This window comes from Heterodontus francisci, chromosome 1 (assembly GCF_036365525.1).
Source record: "Heterodontus francisci isolate sHetFra1 chromosome 1, sHetFra1.hap1, whole genome shotgun sequence".
NCBI lineage: Eukaryota > Metazoa > Chordata > Chondrichthyes > Heterodontiformes > Heterodontidae > Heterodontus > Heterodontus francisci.
The window spans coordinates 257225282-257250609 of NC_090371.1; the positions used below are offsets into that span (position 1 = coordinate 257225282).

Genomic DNA, 25328 nt, shown 5'->3' on the forward strand with positions numbered 1-25328 from the left:
GATTTCAGTGCATAAAGAGGGCATGGCTGCCCATCAGGCATACATTGCATACAGCACTTACTGAGAATATTTTTCTATCCTGTAAGGAATTCTAATTGTAATATTCCATGAGCCTCTTTCGTAAAGTAGCTGGACAACTGGAAAGGTATAAAGCAGCCAAGAAAACAATCTACTCACCAGGGTGTTTGTGAAATGCAAGTATGAAACCAGTGGAGATTTTAAAATCTCTCCAAAGAAGATGGCCATAGCAACTTTCTGACACTCTTGTATAGTAAGGATGAGAGGTGCAAGCTGCTCTACAGTCCTCGTCATACTCGGGCCAGCATATCTTGAGCATTACTCTGGACAACAGAATAGCCCCTTGTGGTACCTGTATAGGTCCCAGCCTCCATTTTACACCAGGAAATATACCCTTTCATTATTTTTTGCCTGACTGATCATGGCTATAAGTGTCTCCACACAGTTTACATAGACATCTTTGTTTCTAGATGTTTGAGGCCCAAATAGGAATTCTCTGCTTTCATTCACATTTGGGAACAAAATCGTTCGGCAGTTGAACGTTGACAATAGAGCTGAGATTGATGAGCAGGCTGCTGAATAATTGAGGGTATAATTTGATTACAATGTCTACAGACTAGGACTTGGTTATGATCTCATGCAGAGCACACACAGCAGCCAGGGATTCAAGAGTTGAATATTATGTCACATTTTCACTAACAGAGCAGCTTCTGCTTTCTATTATTGGGAACAGTTTGTTTACTTTTTCTACCACTTCTTTCACTGTACTGATGGCCAATTTTGTCTCCTCTGCCAGTGATCTCCATACGTCACTGTCCAAAGAAACAGGGTATGTGAGGAGACAGGACACACCTGTTGATGTGTTGTGTGAAACCAGAATGTATAGCAAGTAGAACTGAAAGTTTCATCTCCTTGTAAGGGATTGACTGCAATTGAACCCTCAGTACTTCAAGCGTCAAGTACATGTGAAACCTGATCTCAAAGTCTGCTGCTCTGTCATTTAATAATGGTTTTGATGAGGACAATGGCTGCACTGGAATAGCAGGAACATTAGTTGGTCAGTGCATTGAAGAAAATGAAGAGCAAGTTGCCCAAATGGTCATGGGGCAAGCACTTTGAAATGACTTTTAGAATCTGACAGTATCTTTGAAGGACGACCAATCTGCCCGTTATCTAATTGTCCCCTATTTTCCGAACCTCTAACTGCTCCTTTTGCAGTTCCAGATTGGTACCTTTATGAGATAACAGAATGGACAGGACTATGAACAAACTGTCCAAGGGCATCAGCCAGATAGGAAGAAATGTGTCTGTGCAGCTGTTGCTGTGCTGATGCCGTGCTACACAATCAATGAGCCCAAATAATTCAATGGCTTTTTATTACTTAACATTAAACTCGTGCAGGTAAATTTCAGCTATTCTAAGGTAGTATCCAGGGTGCTCTCTCATTTGTCATCGTTTGTTAACATATCCAGTCTTCCATTTGCTTGAATACAGCCTAAAGATCTTCAAGGGCTAGGTCCAGATATAATATTTGCTTCAGAAGATTTTATAGGGCAAATCATCATTTCAGTATGAAGTGCCTCAGTCTCTTTAGTGTTAACATTTATGTCCTTGTCCTTGGCTGGTTCTAAAAGTGCCAAGTTCAAAAAGCTGGTCAAACAGATTTGAACTAATTGTGAGAAGTCAGTTTAACTTGCTTCAGTGTGTAGTTGTACAAGATACATACAGATGTTTGTGGCAGATTGTCGAGCTTGACTCTGCAGCAGCTCTCAGCCTCAGTGAGATTCTGCATGTATGTCAGTAACTCACTGTTTCTGCTGAAATTGAAGGAAGCCCTCTAGCAATTGGACTGTAATGATGTGGCTATCAAAACCGTGGCTGTTATTAGGCTCGGCTTTAGTGTGAGATCATTGGATTTAGTCTTTATCCTCTGTCCACTTGTAATGAGTTAGTTGACCATAACTGGCAAAATATGGATCTCTATTCTGGACCGAACAAGTTCCTCAGCTGCATAGAGTGTCATGATCCCATGGCTCAGAACCAGTGTGTACTCAGCTTTATCCAGATTAGGCCTATCCCTAAAAATGCTAAATAAACTTTTACTGCTCTTAAAGCTGTTGGAGTTAGCAAACTCCTCCAAGCTACTGAGGGTGTCATCAAAGTAGGTCATGGCACAGACACTAACGGCAACAGCAATACCCTCTCTCTTCCATGTTCATTGTGCTGCACACCTAGTAGAATTGGTGAAGCTCCTCTTTTGTGTTTTTGTGTAGCACTACACTAAGCGGTTTGTAGAGAAACTTGGATTCCACCCTGATGCATTGGTATTTTCACCATAAGTAAGGAAAAACCTTTCACTGCCAGTTTCCCAAGATGTACTAAACATTTGCAGATTGTTGCTAAAACTTTGGTGTACTGGGTCATGGTGACAAGCTCAAGTAAGAATGGCCAAGCGACATTCTTCACCTTCACTATAGTTGTAATCAGAACATCATTGTTTCATATATTGCAAATATGTTTTCATCTGTCCACAAAAATTAGGACAAATCCAATCGAACCGATTACCACCCTAACAGTCTACTGTCCATCATCATTAAAGTGATTGAAGGAGTCGTCAACAATACTATCAAACGCCACTTACTTATCAATAACCTGCCTATTGATATTCAGTTTATGTTCTGCCACGGCCTTTCAAATCCAGACCTCATTACAACCTTAGTCCAAACCTGGACACAAGGGCTGAATTCCAGAGGTGAGGTGAGAGTGACTGCCCTTGATCAAGGGAGCATTCAACCGAGTGTGGCACTAAAAAGCATTAATAAAACTGAAGTCCATGGGATCAGGGGAAAACCCTTCAATGGCTGGAGACATACCTGACACAGGGCAAGATGGCTGTGGTTGTTGGAGGCTAATCATCTCAGCTCTATTCCCTTTTATTGGATTTGGTCCTTTACATTCGCTTTTGCCACCTACTTTTGTGCTTACATGATAATGCTTTCCACAGATAAAACAAGCTATCCCACAGTTAAATTCCGATCCTATGAATGTACTCAGTCTACTTTTATAGTTCATGTGTTCCTCTCTACCCCATTTTTGGTCCTTTGCATTTGGTTCTGCTGCACACTTTTATTCTGTTTGTGCAGTAGCGTTGCTTAATCCTAATCCTTGAGGTATTGCTTTGTCCCATGTTTTGTCTTGAGCCTTTCGAGCTTCTCATCACAATTTCCGACTTCAGTTCTTTTGATTTGGTTTGCTCACCTTCTTTTGTCCTAATCCTATAAAGCCTTTGTGATCCACCATGTCTTGTTCTGTCCTGGATTAGTCCTGATCTATATTTATCTGATCCTCTGCTATATTTTATCAATTCTGTAGATCCACTGTATCCTGTGTGTTTGTTACATTCCTTTTCTACTGCTCTATCCCATGTTTTGTCATTCCCATGTTTTGTCTCAATCCTCATCTTGTAAAGTTTCCTTATTCTATATTTATTCCCAGTTTTATATATCTATGCTGTGCTGTGCCTGTGTCTCAGTCCTTTAGAGCTACTATGTATTTTGCCCTGAACCAGCAGATGTAATTTTGTTTTATACTTTAGTTATGAGTGTAATTTAAATGCTTCCTGAAGGTCTGTTCTATCTTGTGTTTTTGAGATAGTCCTATTGATGTACTCCCACTAGTGTGGCTCGTCAATTTGCTCTGGACCATGGCTACTTGATTATTTTATCATTGTGATTTTTAATAGTATATGTCAGCAGTTATTTTTTCACAGTCATGCCCAAGCTGACCTCACCCACTGTCTGCCTTTTAACAAGGGTAGGGATCAAAAGGGGAAACTTCACTTTTTTTTCTTTTCCTTCTGCCCTGATTGAGAGATGAGCTTACTCAGCACAGGTCGGGAATCCAACTACTGAGCATTTGATATGTAATGCTTCACATTGCATATATTACATACTCACATCTTTCTCTAGATTCTATCCCATGTCCTACTGTGCTCTCTCCTAACTCATTTTGTCCATGAGATCCACCTCCTACTCCCTCGACTCTATATTTTTTATTCATTCATGGGATGTGGGTGTCGCTGGCTATTGCCCATCTCTAATTGCCCTTGAGAAGGTGGTGGTGAGCTGCCTTCTTGAACCGCTGCAGTCCATGTGGGGTAGGTACACCCACAGTGCTGTAATCTCCTCCAGCCCCACAACTCTCTGAGATATCTGTGCTTCTCTAATTCTGTCCTCTTGTACATCCCTGATTTTAATCGTTCCATTACTGGTGGCCGCCCATTCAGTTGTCTCGACCCCAAGCTCTGGAATACCCTCCCTACACCTATTCCCACAAAACTATTGACCACCCAATTTCCCTTCCTGGCCCCCATGTTAACTAATATTGTTAATGATTCCTTCTGCTCAGGTACTGTCCCCTACTTATCAAATCCGTTATCGCCACCCCCTCTTCAAAAAATGCCCCTTTGACCCCCTCTGTCCTTACAAACTACCATCCCATCTCCAAACTCCCTTTCCTCTCCAAAGTCTTCAAATGTGTTGTTGCTGCCCAAATCCGTACCCATTTCCCCGAATCCCATATGTAAATCTCTCCAATCATGTTTCTGACCCTGCCACAGTACTGAAATGATCTTTATCAAAGCCACAAATGACATTCTATGTGACCGTGACTGCGGTAAAACTATCCCTCCCCATCCTTTCTGAACTGTCTGCAGCCTTCAACACATTTGATCGCACCATCCACCTCTAACACCTCTCTTCCATCAACTAGCTGGGTGGAACTGCTCTTGCCTGGTTCCGACAACAACAACTACTTATATTTATACGGTGCCTTTAATGTAATAAAACGTCCCAAGGTGTCTCACAGAATACATTATAAAACAAATTCTAACACTGAGCCACAAAAGTAGATAATAGGTCAGAAGACCAAAAGCTTGGTCAAAGATGTAGGTTTTAAGGAGTGTCTTCAGGAGGAAAGCAAGGTGGAGAGGCGTAGGGAGGGTATTCCAGAGCTTGGGGTCTAGGCAACTAAAGGCATGGACACAAGTGATGGAATGATTAAAATCAGGGATGCACAAGAGGCCAGAATTAGAGAAGCGCAGATATTTCGGAAGGTTGTGGAGCTGGAGGAGATTACAGAGATAGGGAGGGGTGAGGCCATGGAGGGATTTGAAAACAAGGATCAGAATTTTAAAATCAAGATGTTGATTGATTGGCAGCCAATGTAGGTCAACGAGCACAGAGGTGATAGGGGATCAGGACTTGGTTCGAGTTAAGACATGGGCAGCAGAGGATTGGATGTCCTCAAGTTTACAGAAAGTGGAATGTGGGAGACCAGCTAGGACTGCATTGGACTAGTCAAGTCTAGAGGTAACAAAGGCATGATTGAGGATCTCCACTGCAGATGAGCTGAGACAAGGGCAAAGTCAGGCAATGTTTAAAAGGTGGGAATATGCGGTCTTAGTAATGGCACGAATATGAGTTCATAAGTTCATCTCAAACTCAAATGTGACACGAAGGTTGCAAACAGACTGGCTTAATCTCAGCGTGTTGCCAGGGAGAGGGATGAAGTAGGTAGCTAAGGAATGGAGTTCGGAGCGGGGACCGAAAACAATGGCTTCAGTCTGCCCAATATTTAATTGGAGGAAATTTCTGTTCATCCAGTACTGGATGTTGGAAAAGCAGTCTGATAATTTAGCAACAGTGGGGGAGGCAAGAGCTGAGTGTTATCAGCATACATGTGAAAACTAATGCTGTGCTTTTGGATGATGTTGATGAGGGGCAGCATGTAGATGAGAAATAGGAGGGGGTCAGAGATAGATCCTTGGGGGACACCAGAGGTAACGGTGTGGGAGTGGGAAGAGAAGTCATTGCAAGTGATTCTCTGGCTACAATAGGATAGATAAGAATGGAACCAGGTGAGGGCAGTCCCACATAGCTGGACGACAGTGGAAAGACATTGGAGGAGGATGGCGTGGTCAACCGTGTCAAAGGCTGCAGACAGGTCGAGAAGGATGAGGAGGGAAAGTTTACCTTTGTCACAGTCACATAGGATGTCATTTGTGAGTTTGATCAGAGCGGTTTCGGTACTGTAGCTGGGGTGGAAACCTGATTGGAGGGATTCAAACATGGAGTTCCGGGAATGATGGGAACGAATTTGGGAGGTGACAACATGTTCAAGGATTTCGGAGAGGAAAGGGAGGTTGGAGATGGGACGGTAGTTTATCTGTCTAATTGTAGCCAAAGAATCATCTGCAATGGATTCTTTTCCCACTTCTGCACCATTAACTCTGGAACCCCACAAGGATTGATTCTTGACTTCCTTCTATTTCTCATCTACATGCTGCCCCTTGGCAACATCATCTGAAAGCACAACATCAGATTCCACATGTACACTGACTACGCTGAGCTCTATTTCACTACCATCTCTCTTGACCCCCCCCCATTATCTCTGGTCACACTGCTTGTCTGACATCCAGTATTAGATGAGCAGAATTTCCTCCAGCTAAATATTGGAAATTCCAAAGCCATCATCTTTGGTCCCTACCACAAACTCCATTCTCTGCCTGTCATTTCCATCCCTCTCCCTGGCAACTGTCTGAAACTCAGCCAGACCATTTGCAACAGATATGCTATTTTGACCCCGAGATTAACTTCCAACCACATATCTGTTCCATCACCAAGATTGTCTATTTCTACCTCTGTAACATTGCCCAACGGCAGCCCTGTCTCAGCTCATCTGCTGCTGAAACTGTCATCCATGCCTTTGTTAACTCGAGACGTGATTGTTCCTATGCACTCCTGGTGGCTTCCCATCCTCCAACCTATATAAATTTGTGCTCATCCAAAATTCTGCTGCCCGTATCTTAACTTACACCAAGTCCTGATCACTCATCAGCCCTGATCTACACTGGCTCCCCAGCCGACATAGCTTCAATTTTAAAATCCTCTTCTTTGTTCCCTCCATGGCCTTTCCCCTTCCTATTTCTATAACCTCCTGCAGCACACAAGCCTTGGAGATCTCGGCACTCCTCTGAATATGGATTCTTGTGAATCCCCAATTTTATCACTCCACCATTATTGGCCATGCTTTCAGCTGCCTTAGCTCTGAGTAGAATTCCCTCCCTAAGCTCTCCACATCTCTACCTCTTTCTTCAGAGCAAGAAGGCAGCCAATCTATCCAATTGGTCACTTTTTGTAAAGCTATTATACATGACTTGCCTAACAAATTAGTGCAGATTGTCGTTGATTAACCCATGCATTTCTAAGAGTTTACTAATTTGATCTTGAAATATGAATTCTAAGAGTTTGCTTGTACATGATGTTAGATTGCTGATCTAAAATTTCCCTTCTTGAACAACAACGTTGCATTGGGTATTCTTCAGTCCCATGGCATAATTTACATATTTAAAGGGGATTGAAAAATTATGGTCAGCACCTCTGGTATCTCCTCGCTGACTTCTTTCAAAAGCTAGAGTGCATGTCATCCAGGTTCAGTGACTTGTTCACCTTGAGTTCTGCTCATTTTATTTTTCAGAACCAATTCCTTTTCTACATTTAGTTCTATCCATTGTAGTTTATGAAGATCTATTTATTTCTCTGAATCCTGAAGCCTGTATCCCTGACTCTGTCTCATGTTTTATTACCAATCCTGTAGGGTTCTTTTCACAAGTATTTTAATCCTAATCCAGCCAAACCAGTTGCCCTGTTTTATCCCCATCTTCTGTTGAGCTGTTCTGTTCTATGCTTAGTCCTAATCTTGTAGCTAAAATTCATCCCCAGGTTTTTGCTTGTCCTGTGCACATCCCCTGTGCTTGTCCTGCTTCCTCCAATAAACCAAATCTTGTAGTCTTGCTTTCAGCGTAGTGAGGATTTGTTGTCTATATTTAAAAAAATTACAGTTCTAGGGCTCTCCAGTTATGTGCTGTACTTTTATGCTGTTATGTGCGGCACAGTGGCGCAGTGGTTAGCACCACAGCCTCACAGCTCCAGCGACCCGGGTTCAATTCCGGGTACTGCCTGTGTGGAGTTTGCAAGTTCTCCCTGTGTCTGCGTGGGTTTTCTCCGGGTGCTCCGGTTTCCTCCCACAAGCCAAAAGACTTGCAGGTTGGTAGGTAAATTGGCCATTATAAAATTGCCCCTAGTGTAGGTAGGTGGTAGGGAAATATAGGGACAGGTGGGGATGTGGTAGGAATATGGGATTAGTGTAGGATTAGTATAAATGGGTGGTTGATGGTCGGCACAGACCCGGTGGGCCAAAGGGCCTGTTTCAGTGCTGTATCTCTAAACTAAACTAAACTTTTACCTGTTGTTCTCAATCATTAGTATACACAATCCCATGTTTTTGCTCTGTTCTCCCTAATTATTACAGTTGTCCCAATCCTGCAGCCATGCCCTGATCCCGTATTATTGTTGAATTCTGTCCTTCTTTGCACAGTCCTGCATTGTTGCTCTCTACTTGGTTCCTTCTCTGCCCTCCCAATTGTTGTATTAATCCTAACCCTGTGTCGGCACTCTTCCCCTTATTTTGTTATACAATTCCTGTATCCATGGTTTGTTCTTGGTAGCCCCCCGCCCTCCACCCGCCCCCACTAACCTCTAATTTTGTGATAGTCCTGATTTGGGCTTACCTCTGTCCCAGGTTTTCACTCTGCCAACTTTCTTACATTATAGTAACAACAACCTGCATTTATATAGTGCCTTTACCATATTAAAACAGCCCAAGGCATTTCGCAGGAGCATTATCAAACAAAATTTGACACTGAGCCACAAAAGGAAATATTAGAACAGGTGACTAAAAGCTTGGTCAAAGAGGTAGGTTTTAAGAAGTATCTTAAAGGAGAAAAGAGAGAGAGAAAGAGACGGAGAGGTTTAGGGATGGAATTCCAGAGCTTAGGGCCCACGTAGCTGAAGGCCCAGCTGCCAATGTGGTGTGATGAAAATCAGGGATGCACAAGAGGCCAGAATTGGAGGAGCACAGAGATCTCAGAAGGTTGTAAGCCTGGAGGAGGTTTCAGAGATGGAGATAGGTGAGGCAATTGAGGGATTTGAAAAGAAAGATAAGAATTTTTAAATCGGCTGCTGTTGGACCAGAAGCCATGGTTTAATATGGAGGGTGATGTGTGAATGGGACTTGGTGCGAGTTAGGTATCGAGCAGCAGAGTTTTGGGTGAACTCAAGTTTACAGATAATCCTGATTTGTGTATCTGTATCATGACAAAGATTTTCTCTTTTCTATCCTCTCCTCGATTGTTGCAATAGTCCTAATTCTGCATCTGTTTTATATTCTAGGGTTTGGGTCTTCTCTCTGTAACTTCATTACACCTAATTCTGTGGTCTGTGGTCCCCCTCTGTCCCTCTTTCGTGGCAGTGTTGATCGTGTCAATATTCTGTACCAGAGTTTTGCCCTGTCCTTCCAGTCAGTTACTTGACTCTGTTCCAGATTTTCATTCTGCCCAATAACGTTGCAATATTTCTGATTCTATAAGCTGAATTTTATGCTCGTGGTGGTGGATCCTGACGACAAGCTGGAAAGCTGGGGGCGTCCCTGCCTCTGTCATTTGCTAGACCCCCCCGTCACATTTCTCAGGGTTCAGGCAACTAATTAGTTGCCGTCTGGGCTGCTGTCCCTTTAAAGGACTGCCACCTGCCCCAAGGAGCTGCTGGCCAATCAGAGGTCTGGCAGCCTAGCAATCTCAGTGGCGCCACAGGGATCAGTGGTCACTGCAGGGACTGCACCCAGAAGGAGAGGACACCATCAATGGATGCCACCCTCTCAACCAGGTAAGTGGGGCCTGGGGGTGCTAGAGCCATCTGGCAGACCCCTGCGGGGTGGGGATGGGGATGAGTTGGTGGTGACAGGGGGGCTGTTGGCACGGAGGTGGCCACTGCTGCTGGTGTTTGGGGGGGGGTGCCCTCCGGCAAAGAGTGCCCAAAGAGGAGGGCCCCCCCCTGCCCCACAAGTCTGCAGTGAGGCTGCAAGGGTTCTCCAGCGGTCTTCCCATGTGGTGGAGCGCCCACCTGCTGCTGGCAAAATGCTAACGGCAGTGGGAAGAGGCCCTTAATTAGCCACTTAATTGGCTCAATTGACCTGTGGGCAGGAGGACCATCCTCCACCTTCTGCCCCATTGGTAAGGACATAGAGAAGTTGGTGGAACGTATGGACAGGTGGCAGGTGAAGTTCAATGTGGAGAAATATGAAATGGTACATTTTGGTAGGAAAAACATGGAGAGACAATATAAAATAAAGGGCAAAATTCTAAAGGGGGTGCAGGAGCAAACGGACCTAGGTGTATATGTGCATAAGTCATTGAAGGTGGCAGGACAGGTTGAGAGTGTGGTGAATAAAACATACAGTATCCTGGGCTTTATTAATAGGGGCATAGAGTACAAGAGCAAGGAGGTTATGTTGAACTTGTATAAAACACTAGTTCGGCCTCAGCTGGAGTATTGCATTCAGTTCACTGCACTTTAGGAAGGATGTGATGGCATTAGAGAGGGTGCAGAAAAGATTCACGAGACTGATTCCGGGGATGAGGAACTTTAGTTATGAAAATTGATTGGAGATGTTGGGACTGTTTTCCTTGGAGAAGAGAAGGCTGAGAGGAGATTTGATAGAGATATTCAAAATCATGAGGGGTCTGGACAGAGTGGATAGGGAGAAACTGTTCCCACTCATAAAAGGATCGAGAACGAGAGGGCACAGATTTAAAGTAATTAGTAAAAGAAGCAGAAGTGACATGAGGAAAATCATTTTCACGCAACGTATGGTTAAGGTCTGGAACTGAAAATGTGGTGGAGGCAGATTCAATTAAGGCATTCTAAAGGGAATTAGACAGTTATATGAAAAGGAAGAATGTGCAGGGTTACGGGGAGAAGGCAGGGGAATGGCACTAAGTGAAATGCTCTTTAGGAGAGCTGGTGCAGATGTGATGGGCCAAATGGCCTCCTTCTGCGCTGTAACAATTCTGTGATTCTGTGAAAATGCCATGGAAGCGGGAGGACGACGAGCACTCTACCCCACACCTTCCCGCGCCATTTTATGGCCCCTCTGTCTCACAGCCCATTCCCAGAGGGCTGGTAAAAATCCGTCCCTATGTCTCTGTTCTGTTGGGATTTCTATCTAACCCTCTCTAGATCCTGATTCTTTGTCCATGCACCCATCCCCTCTTCTGATTTCACTGTGCCCAGTGTTATTGCATTAGTCCCATTTCTATATCTGTGATTTTCCCTAGGGGTTCTCTCTGCCCTTCTTATTATTTTATTAATCCTAATCCTCATCTTGGATCTGTCCCAGGTTTTGCCTCTGCTTGTCTATTGTTTTGTTACTCCTGATTTCATTTTCCTGATGTCCTGGGGTTTATCTCTGCCCCTCAGTGAGTGCATTGTCCTGATTGTGCATCTTTATGCTGTCCCTGGCTTTCTCTCTGACCCTGTATTATTGCATCACTCCTGGTTCTGTTTCTTTAGTCTATCACAGGGTTTCTGTCTGTCCTGCTTTTTTTTGTATTGGTCCTGATTCTGTTTCTTTTGCTCTGTTCTGAGCTTAGCCTCTGTTACTCGATTGTTTTGTTCCCTTTGATCCTATTTCCATTATGTCCGAGAGTTTCCCTCTGTCCCTCAGTGGCTGCATTAATAATGATTCTGTACATGTACTCTGTCCCTGGCTTTCTCTCTGACCCTCTTTTGTTACATTAATCCTGTTTGCTCATCTGTACTCTGCCTCTGATTATTTATTGTTTTGTTACTCCAGATTTTGCTTCCATGATATCCAGGAGTTGGAGAGGGTTTTGTCTGCCCCTCAGTGGGTGCATTAGTCCTGATTCTATATCTGAACTCTGCCCCGGACTTTCTGCCTGTCCCTCTAGCATTGCACTGGTCCCGATGCTGCATCCAAATTCTGTGCCTGGACTTCCGTCTGCCCTGGTTGGTTGCATTAGTCCATACCTGTGACTCCGTCCCTGGGTTTCCCTCTGACCCTGTAATAGTTTGCATTAGTGGTGATTCTGACTGCTTGGTTCTATCCCGGGCTTTCAGACTGCCCTGCATTAATCCTGATTTTATATATTTTGACTCTGTCCCGGTATTTTTTCCCCCAAAAGATCCTGTTCCTCCCCCCCACCCCCCCCCCCCCCCCCCCAGCCTGAACATATTGCGTTAGTCCTGATCCGAGGCTGAGCGGAGCTCTGTGGCGTGTCTTGCTTGCTGCCCCCGGGTCTGTTCACGGCCTCTGGCTGATGTTTACTGTGTGATTGTCCCAGATCAATCCGCTGGCATGGTGGAGGTGATAGTGGCGGCGGTGGCGGTGGCAGCAGCAGCAGCAGCAGCAAGCAGCTGCTCGCCGTTCCTTCCGAGTTTCGCGATCCCATTGAGGATGTTTTCTCCCATGCAAAACGCCAGCATTTGAACCATGAATGCCGCGGGACGCCAGCAAACGCAGATCCGCTTCTTCAAACACCGGGCAAATGTAAACAGCTAGAAAAAAAACTTTTTTTTTTGCAAAAAAAACAAACAACAAAAAAAAAAGAAAGCCTTAAGAAAAGCTTGTTGTATGATGATTGCTAATATCCGGATCTTTTTCGTGGAGTTGATGAGAAAACAGTGGAATACACACAAGATACCCAGCGATCGCTTATAATGCAGCGATTAGTACTGTGGTGAACTCGGGGAAGAGGCTGGGTTGCAATGAGTTAGTTAGCACAACCTTTTCTTTTTGTTTGTTTTGTTTTATTTATTTCTGAAGGCAAAGCAGCAGAAGATCGTCGTTTGTGTGCAGACTGTGTGTTTAGATTTTGCTGGCTAGATTTTTATACACACTCACACACACCTTTATAGAGAGGAAAAGTTGTCCTGTGAATAATTGTTTTTTGCAAAGCCTGAGGGAAGGATGGGGGATTTCGTCGCCCCCGCGGCTGCGAACGGCAGCAGCCCCGGGATGGGGACGGCCGCCGGGCAGGCCGGCAGCAGCGGCAGCGGCATTCCCAAGCACAGCACGGTGGTCCAGAGGCTCCGGCAGAGGATCGAGGGCTTCAGGAGGCACCACAACAACTGCGAGGTGAGGCGCCAGCAAGCCCAGGCTCAGCAGATCGAGCTGGACCGCCAGGAGACCTTGACGCTCCACCAGAGGTGCCTGGAGCTCAAGGCGAAGAAGACGGGCAAGCACAGGCAGGACGGCGCTTTCCGGAGCAAACACTGCGAGGCCGAGCCTCCTGCCTCCGCTCCGGCCGCGGTGCCGGCCGCTCCGGATCACAGGAGCAACACTCTGATCGCGGTAAGGCGAACCCCCCCCACCCCCAGTCCGCCTGCTCTCCCCGCGTTTAAAGGTCCACAGAGGCTGGTGCCTCCGCTGTCATTGGCCATTGATGGGCAGGGGGTGTTGTAGAGTTTAAGAGGGGGGGGGGGGGCAACATGTTCTTATCTGGAGCTTTATGATGAGAAACTGCCTTTTTTTGTTTAAGCTTGAGAGAAAGCAGGAGTTTCAGACCAACTTGAATCGGTGTCCTGCACACGCCAAAGCTGAAAGTCTATAAAACTCTTGCAACATTTACAGTGGGCTGCGGTCAAAGTAATCCTCGATTGTGACATTTGATTCAGGGCCACTTGACATTTTCACTGTTTATTTGCCCCCCGTTTTAGGGATTTTATCAATCTACTTCAGCTTGTTTTCCCAGTAACGAAGCAGCGAGTGAGCGTGTCACTTTCAGCCCTGAATTTGTATCAATATCTCCAGCAACGTTGCCATCAGTGGGGTGGTGGGGGGGTTGACTGTTTGGTGAGAACCTTCAGACAGGGAGGTCGGCAACCTGAATGCAGCTACTTTATGATACCACAAAGTGCAAAACTTTTTTCCCCCACCAGGCAGCTTTTCTTTAAAAAAACCAGCTCCCTTGCTGTTCCTCCAGTGCTGCAGTCGAGCCGCGATGTTTTTTGATCGCTCCAATCTACTCTCGTTTCCTGCCCCAGTAAAAAGGGGGAGTTGCTTTGCGGCTTGTCTTTAAAGAGATGGGTGGGACTTGGCTGGTGGAAGGAAGGGGGAAGGAAGCAGCTGGAAGTCCCCATTCCAGAGAGAGAGAGAGAGAACGCTCAGATGGATAGCTCAAGTCTGCTCAGCACGGCTACAGTTGAGCGTTCGCTGATTCCTTGCTTAGAGAACATTGTTAATATTTACTTATTTATTCAGCTTGGATTAGTCTGTTTCAACGACCTGTGTGTGTATAGATGTAAAGAAGGTAGACACTGAGTCAAGGAGAGCAAGCTTTTTGGAGGAATGGCCAAAAGCTTAGTCAAAGAGGTGGGTTTAAAAGAGGAGGGAATTCTAGAAAGTGGGATCTCGGCAGCTCAATAGCAGAGCCACCAGTGGTCGGGCAAAGGAATGGGAATGCACAAGAGTTTGAAGTGAGAAGAATTGAGATTTGGTGGTGGGGGGGAAACAGTGATTTTAGGCTGGAGGAGGTTACAGAGATCGAGAGAGGCAGGCCATAATGGGATTTAAATACAACAATGAGAATTTTGCATTTGCGATGTTACTGCCAGCAAGTAGGTTAGCAAGGACAGGGTTTGATGGGTAAGTGAGATTTGGTGTGGGTTAAGATGGGGACAGCAGAGTTTTGGATGAATTGAAGTTAATGGAGGCCTGCCAGGGAGCATTGAAATAGTTGAGTCTGGAAATGACACAGAAGGAAATAACTTTCATTCATATGTCTGCGTGGGTTTCCTCCGGGTGCTCCGGTTTCCTCCCACATGCCAAAGATTTGCAGGTCGATAGGTAAATTGGCCACTAGCAATTGCCCCTAGTGTAGGTAGGTGGTAGGGAAATATAGGGACAGGTGGGGATGTGGTAGGAATATGGAATTAGTGTAGGATTAGTATAAATGGGTGGTTGATGGTCGGCACAGACTTGGTGGGCTGAAGGGCCTGTTTCAGTGCTGTATCTCTAAATAAAATAAAATAAATAAAGAACACTAGAAGATTTCCCCTGCTCATTTGAACATGAAATCAGGACCTTAGATTAACATCTTAGCCATCAGTACTGCATTGAATTGTCAGCCTAGATTTATGTCCTGGTGTGGGGCTTGAACTCAATCTTCTGGACTTTCAGGCAGACTGATAAAGACATGAGGAAGGGTCTCATGAACGGATGGGCTGAGTAGGGGTAGAGAAGGGCAATGCTACAGAGGTAGAAAGAGTTGTCTTTATGGTGGAGTGGAGGAATGTGTTGATGGTTGAAGAGAGATCAAGAGGGATGAGGAGGGAAACTGCATCACAGTCACAGAATATAGTTCATGACTTTGGTTCGGGCTGTTTCTGTGCTGTGGGAGGCATGGAAACCCGATTGAAAATATTCAGATGTGGATTTGCAGGGTACAGATCTAGGAGGCAACAGCACATGCAAGAACCTTGCAAAGGGATGAAAGGTTGGAGGTGGAATGATGGTTAGTGCATTCAGAGGGATCTGAGGAGGAGTGATTATGGCAGTTTTGGGAGGTATGGAGGCAGTATCTATAGATAGGGATCCATTTATGATGTATTATTAAAATGGGAAAGTAAAGGGAAGTTGGGTGATCAGGGGTTTAATGGGAAGGAGTCAAGGAAACAGGGAGTAGGACGCATGGATGAGATGAGATTGGAGGGATCATTGTGGAGAAACTAGAAAGAGACAGGTATCCAGGACTAGAGTAGGGATGGGACTGTGGGAAGTTTTGGCTTAGTTGGCAAGAGGGATGGGATGAAGCAGCAAAGGCAGCTGGATAGATGGCCTCCATTATAGAGATTTTAAAAAATACCATGAGCTTCCAGGCCAGATCTGGTGTTGGATGACAAAGCCAGTTGTGAGGTAGGTACGATCAATTTTGCGCCCCTTGAGAGAGTAAAAATAGGGGCCGTACCAGAGGTAATGCCTGGGATGGGAGATGGTGAAAGTTTGCTGAGGACATGGGCATCAAAGTTAGAGGTGAAGAAGTGATTGAGCAAATTGTGGTGAATAGAGGGCCAAAGGCTCAGCAGTTTGTAGTTAGTGCAAACATAAGCAGTGTGCGAGAAGTGTTTTTCCAGGGATGATGCAGGTGGAAGTGGGAATTCCATATTAATTACAGAAGCAAGAAATACATAGAAAAAACAGACATGCTGGAAATCTGAAATCAGCACAGCTAATGTTCAAAATACACAGCAGGTCCAACACCCTCTTTGACAAGAAAAGGCAGGTTAATGTTTTGGGTGTAGATCCTTGGTGAGACAGTGTGATTCAAATCCCACTTGTTTTCTCTGGGAATGGAGAAAAAGAATGACTCTTGGTATCAGTCTGGTAATTTGGTCCATTTTTGATGTGTGAACTAGATTGGGGACAGAGGTAAGTGTAAAGGATGATTGCCAGTAGACCTAAGCAGGATTGGGGAATCTTTCAATGTGAATAGCTTAAAGTAGAAAGAGAGTGAGTTCAGTTTCCTCCTTTTATCTTAATATAAATAATGTTTTATAAATGGGAGAAAATGTCAACTTTCATATTATTCTGAAATCAGATCTTAAATAAATTGAATACATTTTTGTGCAGCTGTAAGTCAGATCCTCTCCAGCAGTGGCCTCATGATAGTACTGATTTTAGTTGACATTATGAGCTTGTGGTGGATTTGCACCAAATAACCTTTCACAATTTGTGTATGTTTGCCATGTCCCACATGTAGCTCTGTTCATCCAATGTGCAGATTGTTCCCCTCCCCTGCTGTTTGTTCTCGCTGCTTTTTCTCTGAAGTCTGTACTTCAGTAAAGCCTGAGAAAGTGTTAAGCAGCGTTACCAGGAGAACTTCACTAAATCCGCTTGCTCCGATTTGAATACAGATTGTGGCTCCGGATCTCATTATATAAATGGTTATAGGTCAGTACCTGGGGTTGTCCTTTGCCATTAACAACATATTAAAAGAGGCATAATCTTAAGTGAATTCAAATGGAATCTTATGTTGTTTTATTGACAGTTGAGTGTTGGAGAGACCCAGTCTCTGCTTAAATCTGATTTTCGAGCTGTATGCAGTGACTAAGTGTGTGGAACATGCCGATCATGTTTGATTTCTGGGCCTATGTTGTGTTAGCTGATCTCAGCCTGCTAACAGTATGCCTTGGTATCACTGAGCTGGGTGGGTGCAGGCAGAAATCAGCCAGGTTTTCCACTAGCGATCCAATCCAGTGATCTGTGCTGGTATGTGTGTGTGAACATCAAAGGTTGGCCAGCTAGTCTGATTTGAATCCAACTCATTTGCTTTGGAGGGGGCAGGTGAGGACATATAAACTTGAGTGAAATCAGATGGAATCTTTCAATGTTAGGTTAAAATAGAATAATACTCTGAGTACACTGATACTGTCAGGTCCATATATGAAAAGTTGCTACTTTGAAATGCTGGAGGGCTCCAAGGGCCTGTGTACCCCATGTGAGTTGGCACATTCAGGAGAGCAGTTGGGAGGGGGAAAATGCCTTTAAACAAAAGTTTGTGTACATTTTTCAGTATTCTGTCCAACCTCTGAGAAGAGCTGCTGTTTTCAACAGCTGGAATCAGCATTCATTATGGCAGTGAATTGTGTGCCAGATTTCACCATCTTCCATGTCTGGAATAAAAGCAAAGCAAGTGCAGAGTTCCATGTTTTGAATTCACGTTCCGATGTATTTTATACTTGAATAGAAAGCCTCCAGCTGATTGAAGTAGGAAGCACAGCCGCACAGTTTAATCAGCTCAGTTCCTCTACTCCAGGATGAAATACATTGGGATGTCCATACTAAACCTTCATTAATACTGTGTAATTTAGAGTCGAAATTGTTGAGCACGTTTCAGGAATGAGAGCCTTCAGCCATTTATCTATTAATGTCATGTGAATAGTCTGATCCTGGCACTGTGATACAGAAAGCAGGATCATTAACTAGAGCTTGGTGAACTGAGATCACTGTTACTGTATTTGTCTCAGTTGTCTCTCAGTTGGGGCTGAAAATGTAAGTCTGTGAGGAAGAGTTGCTTAACAGAGTAATGGCACCCAGCACAGTAAACAAGAAGTTTTTCCCTTCTTCTCATGAAGCCACTGCCTCACCCTTGTTTACTGTTCTGAGAGTGGCCATCCACTCTCCAGTACTTCACCTTAGTGACCAGTCTTCACGTTTAGGTTTAAATAGTGGGTGTTAATAGACTATTGGACCATGGCAGGCATTGCAGCCAAGTGCAATCCCTGCCCTCACTCAATCTGCACGCGTGCACAATTCCAGCAGGAATAGGAACAAGCTCGAAGGGCTGAATGGCCCTATGCTCCCACATTCCTGAGCACAGGGAACCAGCAGCTTGTTCTCACCGCTTTTTCAGTTTTCGCAAATGTTGTGATTGATCTTTTGGCCTGTTGATTGCTTTTGATCACACAGCTCAGCATTCATTCATTTTAAAAGACTCCCACTTTCCTCCCTTCCTCTTCTGAAGGCACTGCCTCTTGCTGGGGTTATGGTTCCTTTTGTGCTTCACTAGTTAGCAATCAGGAGCAGGAAATCTGCTGCATTTTATCCTTCCTTGCCCCACCCCCAACTTCAGCCCCATCTGAGAGCAGGTAATTCAGCACAGACTAGGGATTGAACCTGAAAGCCTGCAGTCCATGTCATACGACATTGGGGGACACATTGAGCCGAGCCAGCAAGGAACTGGTGCTGTTTCTAAAGTTCCATTGCATATGCTGCAAGTGAGATTGACTAGTAGAGGCACTGAATTTTAGTTATTCTCTTTACTTTCCAGCTCATGCACTAAGATCAATAGGATATTTTGAACTTTCAGCTGCCTGTTTTAAATGAATAACTCACCCAACGTAGGCAGCAACTTGTTTAAGTATGTAAATTGGGGTTCTATGCCAGTCGTAGGACCCAATTGAAAATTTCCTGGTGAAATAGGCACAGTCTACGAATTGCATGCTAGTCCCAGTTTTTCTCGGCATTGAGCCACTTAACCAGCAGTGCTTAAAGCGACAGCTCAGAAAAGGTAAGCATTAATGCTCCTCCTGGCCCTATAAAAAAAACTTCTAGCCCGCTGCTGATACATTCGCGACGTACCCTACCTCCCTCGACCCACACAACAGGCTGTACCTCTGTGAAGAAGCCGACCCATTTTCCACCGCGAGCTGCAATGGCGTCTCGTTTGGCACCCACAGTTTGCCAGAAAAATTTAGATAAGGGCTGAACCTGAAAATGTGGTCTTCAGTGGGCGTGGGCACACTTCCAATATCCCATGTGTTTTGGGCCCAACTTGACAATCTTTGCCCCCGCACTGAGAGCAGCTCAAGCAGATTAAACATTTGCATTCAACTCTGGGAGATTGTCAGAAACCTTGCTTAAACATGTAATCAGGGGTTTCTGTTAATCTAGGAGTGTAGGAATAGGAGTAGTCCATTCAGCCCCTCGAGCCTGTTCCAACCTTCAATTAGATCGTGGCTGTACATTTACCCAAATCACTTAACATTCTTACATAACAATTATCTCCTACTGTAGTTATGGCAGCCAATCGGGAGGATCCACAAGGAAATTTCCTGTGATTATTACTAACTGCTGGTCTTGTCAGCAGGACTTTGATAAAGTGTAACGGTGAAATTTCAATGCTACGTTGACTCAAACCAAAACCTCCCAGCAGCACAGTTTTAGATTTGTTGAAGATCTGCTAGTGGTTACTGTTATTTCACTGGTGACAGGAACAGTTTGACATGAAGAATCTGAAAGAACTGCACAAAAAAGCATTTTGGCACAGCACTGAATTGTATTGGCCTGAGTCTGACATTTCCTGTAGTATATTCATACTAGTTCACCACACAAACCTAATAACAGCATTGAGTGCACTTCACTGTACAGTTCCTCAGAAACACAGGAGGTGACCTGTGTAAAGAAGGAACATTTGAAGAGGGAGCTCCCACACGCAGGAGCACAGGACAATGACTGCTCCTTGTCAGATCAGTTACACAGTCCTGCTGTGAGTGGCGTATTGCTTGACTGATTGATTGGCTTTGATCAGTGTTAATTTTATTTTATATGTTCCCTCCTCTGGTTTTCTTTCCTTTTCTAAAGGTACTGAATCTTTCCGGGGGCTGTTCCATGGGTGCTTTTGATATGTGAGCCTGGGTAGTCAGTGCCTATAGGCTATTCAGCATTGGAATGCAACCCCAGCTGCATCTGGTACCATCCTCTCATGGGGTCCAAACATGCAATATACAGCAATGAGAGATGAGAGGCCGATTGTAGTTTCTCCAGTTGTTGTCCTAACTGAGATCAGCCAAAGGATTAACCCCAAGATTTTCTGATCTCTGTTGTATAATGTGACTCACTTACACACTAAACCATCAGGGGGAATATCATGGAATTCTGATAGGAATTTAAGTGGTGAGAGATCCAGTTCTTGCTGCCCATGGTATCCACACTGGGAATTTGCTCGGGAATCATTTACATGGTACTGCCCGCCTTTCAGGAATGGCATGGTGGCCAATTGGGGGAAGCACCAAGGGAATCCTTGGCGACTGTATATGCCCCTCTCCGCTCTGTCAGCACCATGTGGGCCCACAAGTGCACCTCTGTGGAAAGCACCTCCTATGCTTCCCAAAACCCAGGATTAAAATGACGGTAGGAAGGAACACGAGGTGAACTAGGAAGTCAATATTGTGCCCTTAGTTTAAGCCTGCCGCCCGCCCCGTTCATGCTGTGGGCAGTGGGGGAAAGGGGTTTAAATTTGGGCTATCGCAGGGAACTTAGACTGAGATAAGGCTCCAGAGAGGAAAATGTACTTTATGTGCAACTTTGGACAGTATTGGCAGGCTGTCAGCTGTTGGGACAGCTATTGTGGGTTACTGGGCGGTGGCTGAGAATAATCCAGATTTACCCCTCATTCCCTAGTTCACCAAGACCGTCACCCAGGTTCAGAATTGAAATTATTGAGTTAATTTGGAATCAGCTGGCTTAAGATTTCACTCTCTCAGCTTCCGTCAGTCAGCAGTGGGGTTTTCCTGCCACTCTTAAATTTACGGTGCAGGTCCCCTCCTTGACATAGCCTAGAACCACTATTGCAGCCTGACAGCAATGTGCAATCTGTGGTTTCCCCTCAATTTATTGTAAATGAAGCTTTTAAAACAATGATGTTTGCAAAGGCAGGTCTCTTAGCTCCTGACTGCTTGGTCATTTACCAAAGTGTTTCTGTGTAGCGTTAAATATTTACTGTACTTAAATCCTTAAAGAACTGAGCACTCTCTGAAGAAGTACAGAACATTGCCTTTCAAGTGCCAAACAATAAATAGATAAGTGCCTGTTTCATTAGTAGTAATTATAGTTAATTCATGCTAAAAGAATATTGCTCTCTTGGGCTTGTTACTGGAGGGTGACACTTGTTGGGAGCATACCGGCCTGCATTGATACTGGACGTTTTGTCCCTGTGCAGAATACAATTTACGTGACTTTTTCTGGACGCACAGGAATTCCTTGCCTGTGAGTATTTTGTTTTTGGGAGAGATATCTATATAGAAGATCCGTACAACTAACGACAACTTTAGACAAGTTCAGGTTCCCCCTCAGTGTCCTTCTTTAAGATAAGTTTAATGACACTAGGAAATATTTAATATGCAGGGGTGGAGCTGAGATGATGGCGGCAGAGCGGGGGTGCAGGGCGAACTATTTTGGACCACAAAAACAGAAGGTTGTTTTTGTTAATACAGTCAACAGTTCCTGTTGCTTGGAATGCTGTGGAATGTGACCATGTTGTTTCCCACCCCCTCCTCCCTTAGTAAATTCCAGATAACAAGGCCTTGCTTGAGCATTCACAGCAGAGTCGCCATCATCCGCTCTTGTAAGTAATGGAAATTGGCATGAAATAGAGAATCTCCAATTTTTTGCTCTTACACATATGACACAGGATTGAAGAAAAAATGCAGTATTAAATGAAGCATAATTCTTTCCAAAGGAATTGTCCTATGAAGATCATGGCATTTAATTGAGAGGTGCACAATGGAACACAGATAATGAGGAGTGGGGCTTTCCTCACACTCACTTTGGATTGCGCTTTGTTGCTTTTGTGTCATCAGGAGCTCTGCTCTGTGATTGGTAGTCAGAAAGCATGACTAAAGTGGGAGACAAGTGTTGTTTGACTCCTTCATTTGAAGTGGGATGTCTCAATTTAATGTAGCACTTCCTGTTAGCCACCAGGCTGGGCATTGGAAAACTGTGCCCACTGAGGCTGGCAGATTTGAATGACCAATGACCTAGCAGTGGAAGCAGTGAGCAGCAACCACTACACCGCTTGTAAATGTTTCATCCTTGTTTTCAAATCCCTCCATGGCCTCACCCCTCGCTACCTTTGTAACCTCTTCCAGTCCCGCAACCCTCCGAGATCTCTGCACTCCTCTAATTCTGGCCTCTTGCGCATACTCAGTTTTCGTTGCTCCACTATTGGCGGCCATGCCTTCAGCTGCTTTGGCTCCAAAATCTGGAATTTCCTTCTTAAACGTCTCTCTGTCCTCCTTTTAAGATGCTTCTTAAAAAGTACTTCTTTGACCAAGCTTTTAGTCATCTGTCCTAACAGTGGTGCAGTGGTTAGCACCGCAGCCTCACAGCTCCAGGGACCCAGGTTCGATTCCGGGTACTGCCTGTGTGGAGTTTGCAAGTTCTCCCTGTGTCTGCGTGGGTTTTCTCTGGGTGCTCCGGTTTCCTCCCACAAGCCAAAAGGCTTGCAGGTTGATAGGTAAATTAGCCATTATAAAATTGTCACTAGTATAGGTAGGTGGTAGGGAAATATATAGGGACAGGTGGGGATGTTTGGTAGGAATATGGGATTAGTGTAGGATTAGTATAAATGGGTGGTTGATGGTCGGCACAGACTCGGTGGGCCGAAGGGCCTGTTTCAGTGCTGTATCTCTAATCTAATCTAATCTCCTTATGTGGCTCAGTGTCACATTTTGTTTGGTAATGCTCCTGTGAAGCACCTTGAAATGTTTTACTGCATGAAGGGCGCTACATAAACACAAGTAGTTATTGTTGTTGCGCTGCTGAACCACTCACTGGAAAGTGGGATAGAATTGCCAAAGGAGTTGCCTGATAGCCTGCTGTAATTTCAGCAAAAGATCGGCAAAACCTTGGAGAAGTGGCATGAATAGCAGTGGAATTACAGCGGACAATCAAGAGAACCTCTTTGGAAATGCTTGGTGCATATGTTTTAGGACAAATGTAACAAAACCTAAATTATTATTTTAACTGTCTTGGATGAAGATACCTCCCTGCTATTGAGTTTTATGTTCGTAGGTGAGGAAATTGCAGATGTTTCAGTCAAGAGCTTCTAAAACCCTCTTGATTCAGGACTTACCCCCTTGGATTGAAAAATTGCCAGTCGCTCCATCTGAGGTCTGGAGGGAGAAGCAGAAGAAGGGTGGTGAAAGATTTTGGAAATTAGGCTGCTGCATTTTTGTTGAGACTGTAGGGTGTAACTGGGGACAGGAAGTTCCTTTTCAGACCTGTGGCACACCAGTTTTCATGTAATGATTTGCTTTAAATCAAATAAGAGGCCTGTTACTTACTGAAGCTTCATTGAAAATAAATGTTTTGTTTGTGGAGAGTCTCTCAACAAATGTTAATAAAGTGCTTGTGAAAATGTTTTAAAAAATCGTGTTTAGAATTGTCGTGTTCACAACTGCATTGTTTTGGTCGTAAGCTCATGGTTCATGATGCACGTATGGTGGGACATAGTCACTGCCATGTAGTTACTGCCTGAGGAAGTTGGAGCTGATAGTAATTGTGAGTTGGGTGGACTGTTCTTTTGCTGCTTCTGTGTTGATAAAAAGTGTCCACATGACGAAAAGAAGCCTGAAGGGCCAAGGCACACAGTGCAGGACATGGTTAAAAAGTGTAGGAGGGAAGCTGAAGTAAATCAAGAAGCAGTTTGACTTTTAAAGGCCTGTAGATTATAGGAGGAAGAAAAATAAAGGATTAGGGAGGAGGGGATAACTGATTCGACATCTTGATAAGGGCTGGAATTTGAACTGGAAACTACAATGTGTCTTGATTTTAGCACAGTGGGGGTGTTGTTAGAGCCTAGAAGGAACAAGGGAAGCCATTTCACAGGTGTGAAGACCATAGCTGTATCAATAATATAGAGAGGGATGAGTAGAGTTCACATTAATAAAACTCATAAGGAAGGTTGACCTTTTCAATTTCCCTGGAGTTGTACCTTTGGTTTAGTTGCCCTTTTAAAGGAATGTCACTTCCCATTTGCTTCAAACCCAGTTTGGCCTGCTGGCAGCATGGTGTCTTGCTTAGCTTGGCCTGGGCAAGGCCAATTCTGAGTGGTAGCATTCACTGACTGTACCACTTAAAATGATCTTATTTGCACAGTGTATTAGCCAGTCTTGTCTACCCTTTATTACTATAGTCCAATGCCCATCAGTATTCTGCTGAGCAATAATATTGCTGCACTTGTTGGGAGCCAGTTTGGATTTGATACCTTACAGCCAATAGTGTCCATAAGAACAAGAGTAGGCCATTCAGCTCCTCGAGCCTGTTTTACCATTTAATTACATAATGGCGCATCTGTACCCCAACTCCATTTACTGGCCTTTACTCCATATTCCTTACCTAACAAAACTCAGAATTGAAAATCTCAGTTCATCCAGCATCCATAACGTTTAGGGGAGTAACTTGCACATTTCCATTACCCTTTATGTGAGAAGGTTGAATGGCTACATCCTCAATCAAAAGACCAAGACCTGGAAGGATCAGCAATGTGACAACCCTGGAAATCTGTAGGGGTTCCACTGGTTACCCACCACAATAACCCTGGCAGATGACAGGTGGAGTCCATTGGAAAGTGGCAAGCACCCAGTTCTGCTGAGTCTCTGCAGTTTCTGGGATTTTCTTATATTCCTTGTATAGAATAGAACCTCTGCCTGCCCCATTACAATTGTTGGGTTGTGAGGAGGTGCGGGGGCGTAGGGTGGGGGAATGCCTGGGGCTGGGACTCCCTGTGTCAGGAGTTGTTCTTTCCCCGGATCAGTTAGGACCCAGCATAGTACCAGAGGCCAGTACACCAAGTAAAATGGGTGAAAGTTTTTTTTAATTCATTCTGATGATATGAGCATCATTTGCAAGGTCAGAAGTTATTGCCAATTCCTAGTTCCCCATGAGAAAGTGGGTGCAAGTTGCCTTCTTGAACCACTGAAGTCCATGTGATGAATGTCTCCCACTGTGCTGTTAGGGAGAGAGTTTCAGGGTTTTGACCCATGAAGGAACAGCAATATATGTCCAAGTTGAGATGATGTGAAATTTGGAGGGAAACTTGGAGATGATGGTGT

General features: G+C 44.6%; 1 protein-coding gene across 1 annotated transcript in view; it reads left to right on the forward strand.

Moving 5' to 3' along the window:
* The first annotated feature begins 12260 nt into the window (after positions 1-12260).
* The window catches only part of maml3 (mastermind-like transcriptional coactivator 3), a 478739-nt gene continuing 465671 nt past the window's right edge, over positions 12261-25328 (forward strand). The window contains exon 1 of the mRNA XM_068043522.1: positions 12261-13287. Within this exon, the coding sequence (XP_067899623.1) occupies positions 12904-13287 (384 nt within the window). The 5' untranslated portion in view covers positions 12261-12903. The remainder of the gene's footprint in view (positions 13288-25328) is intronic.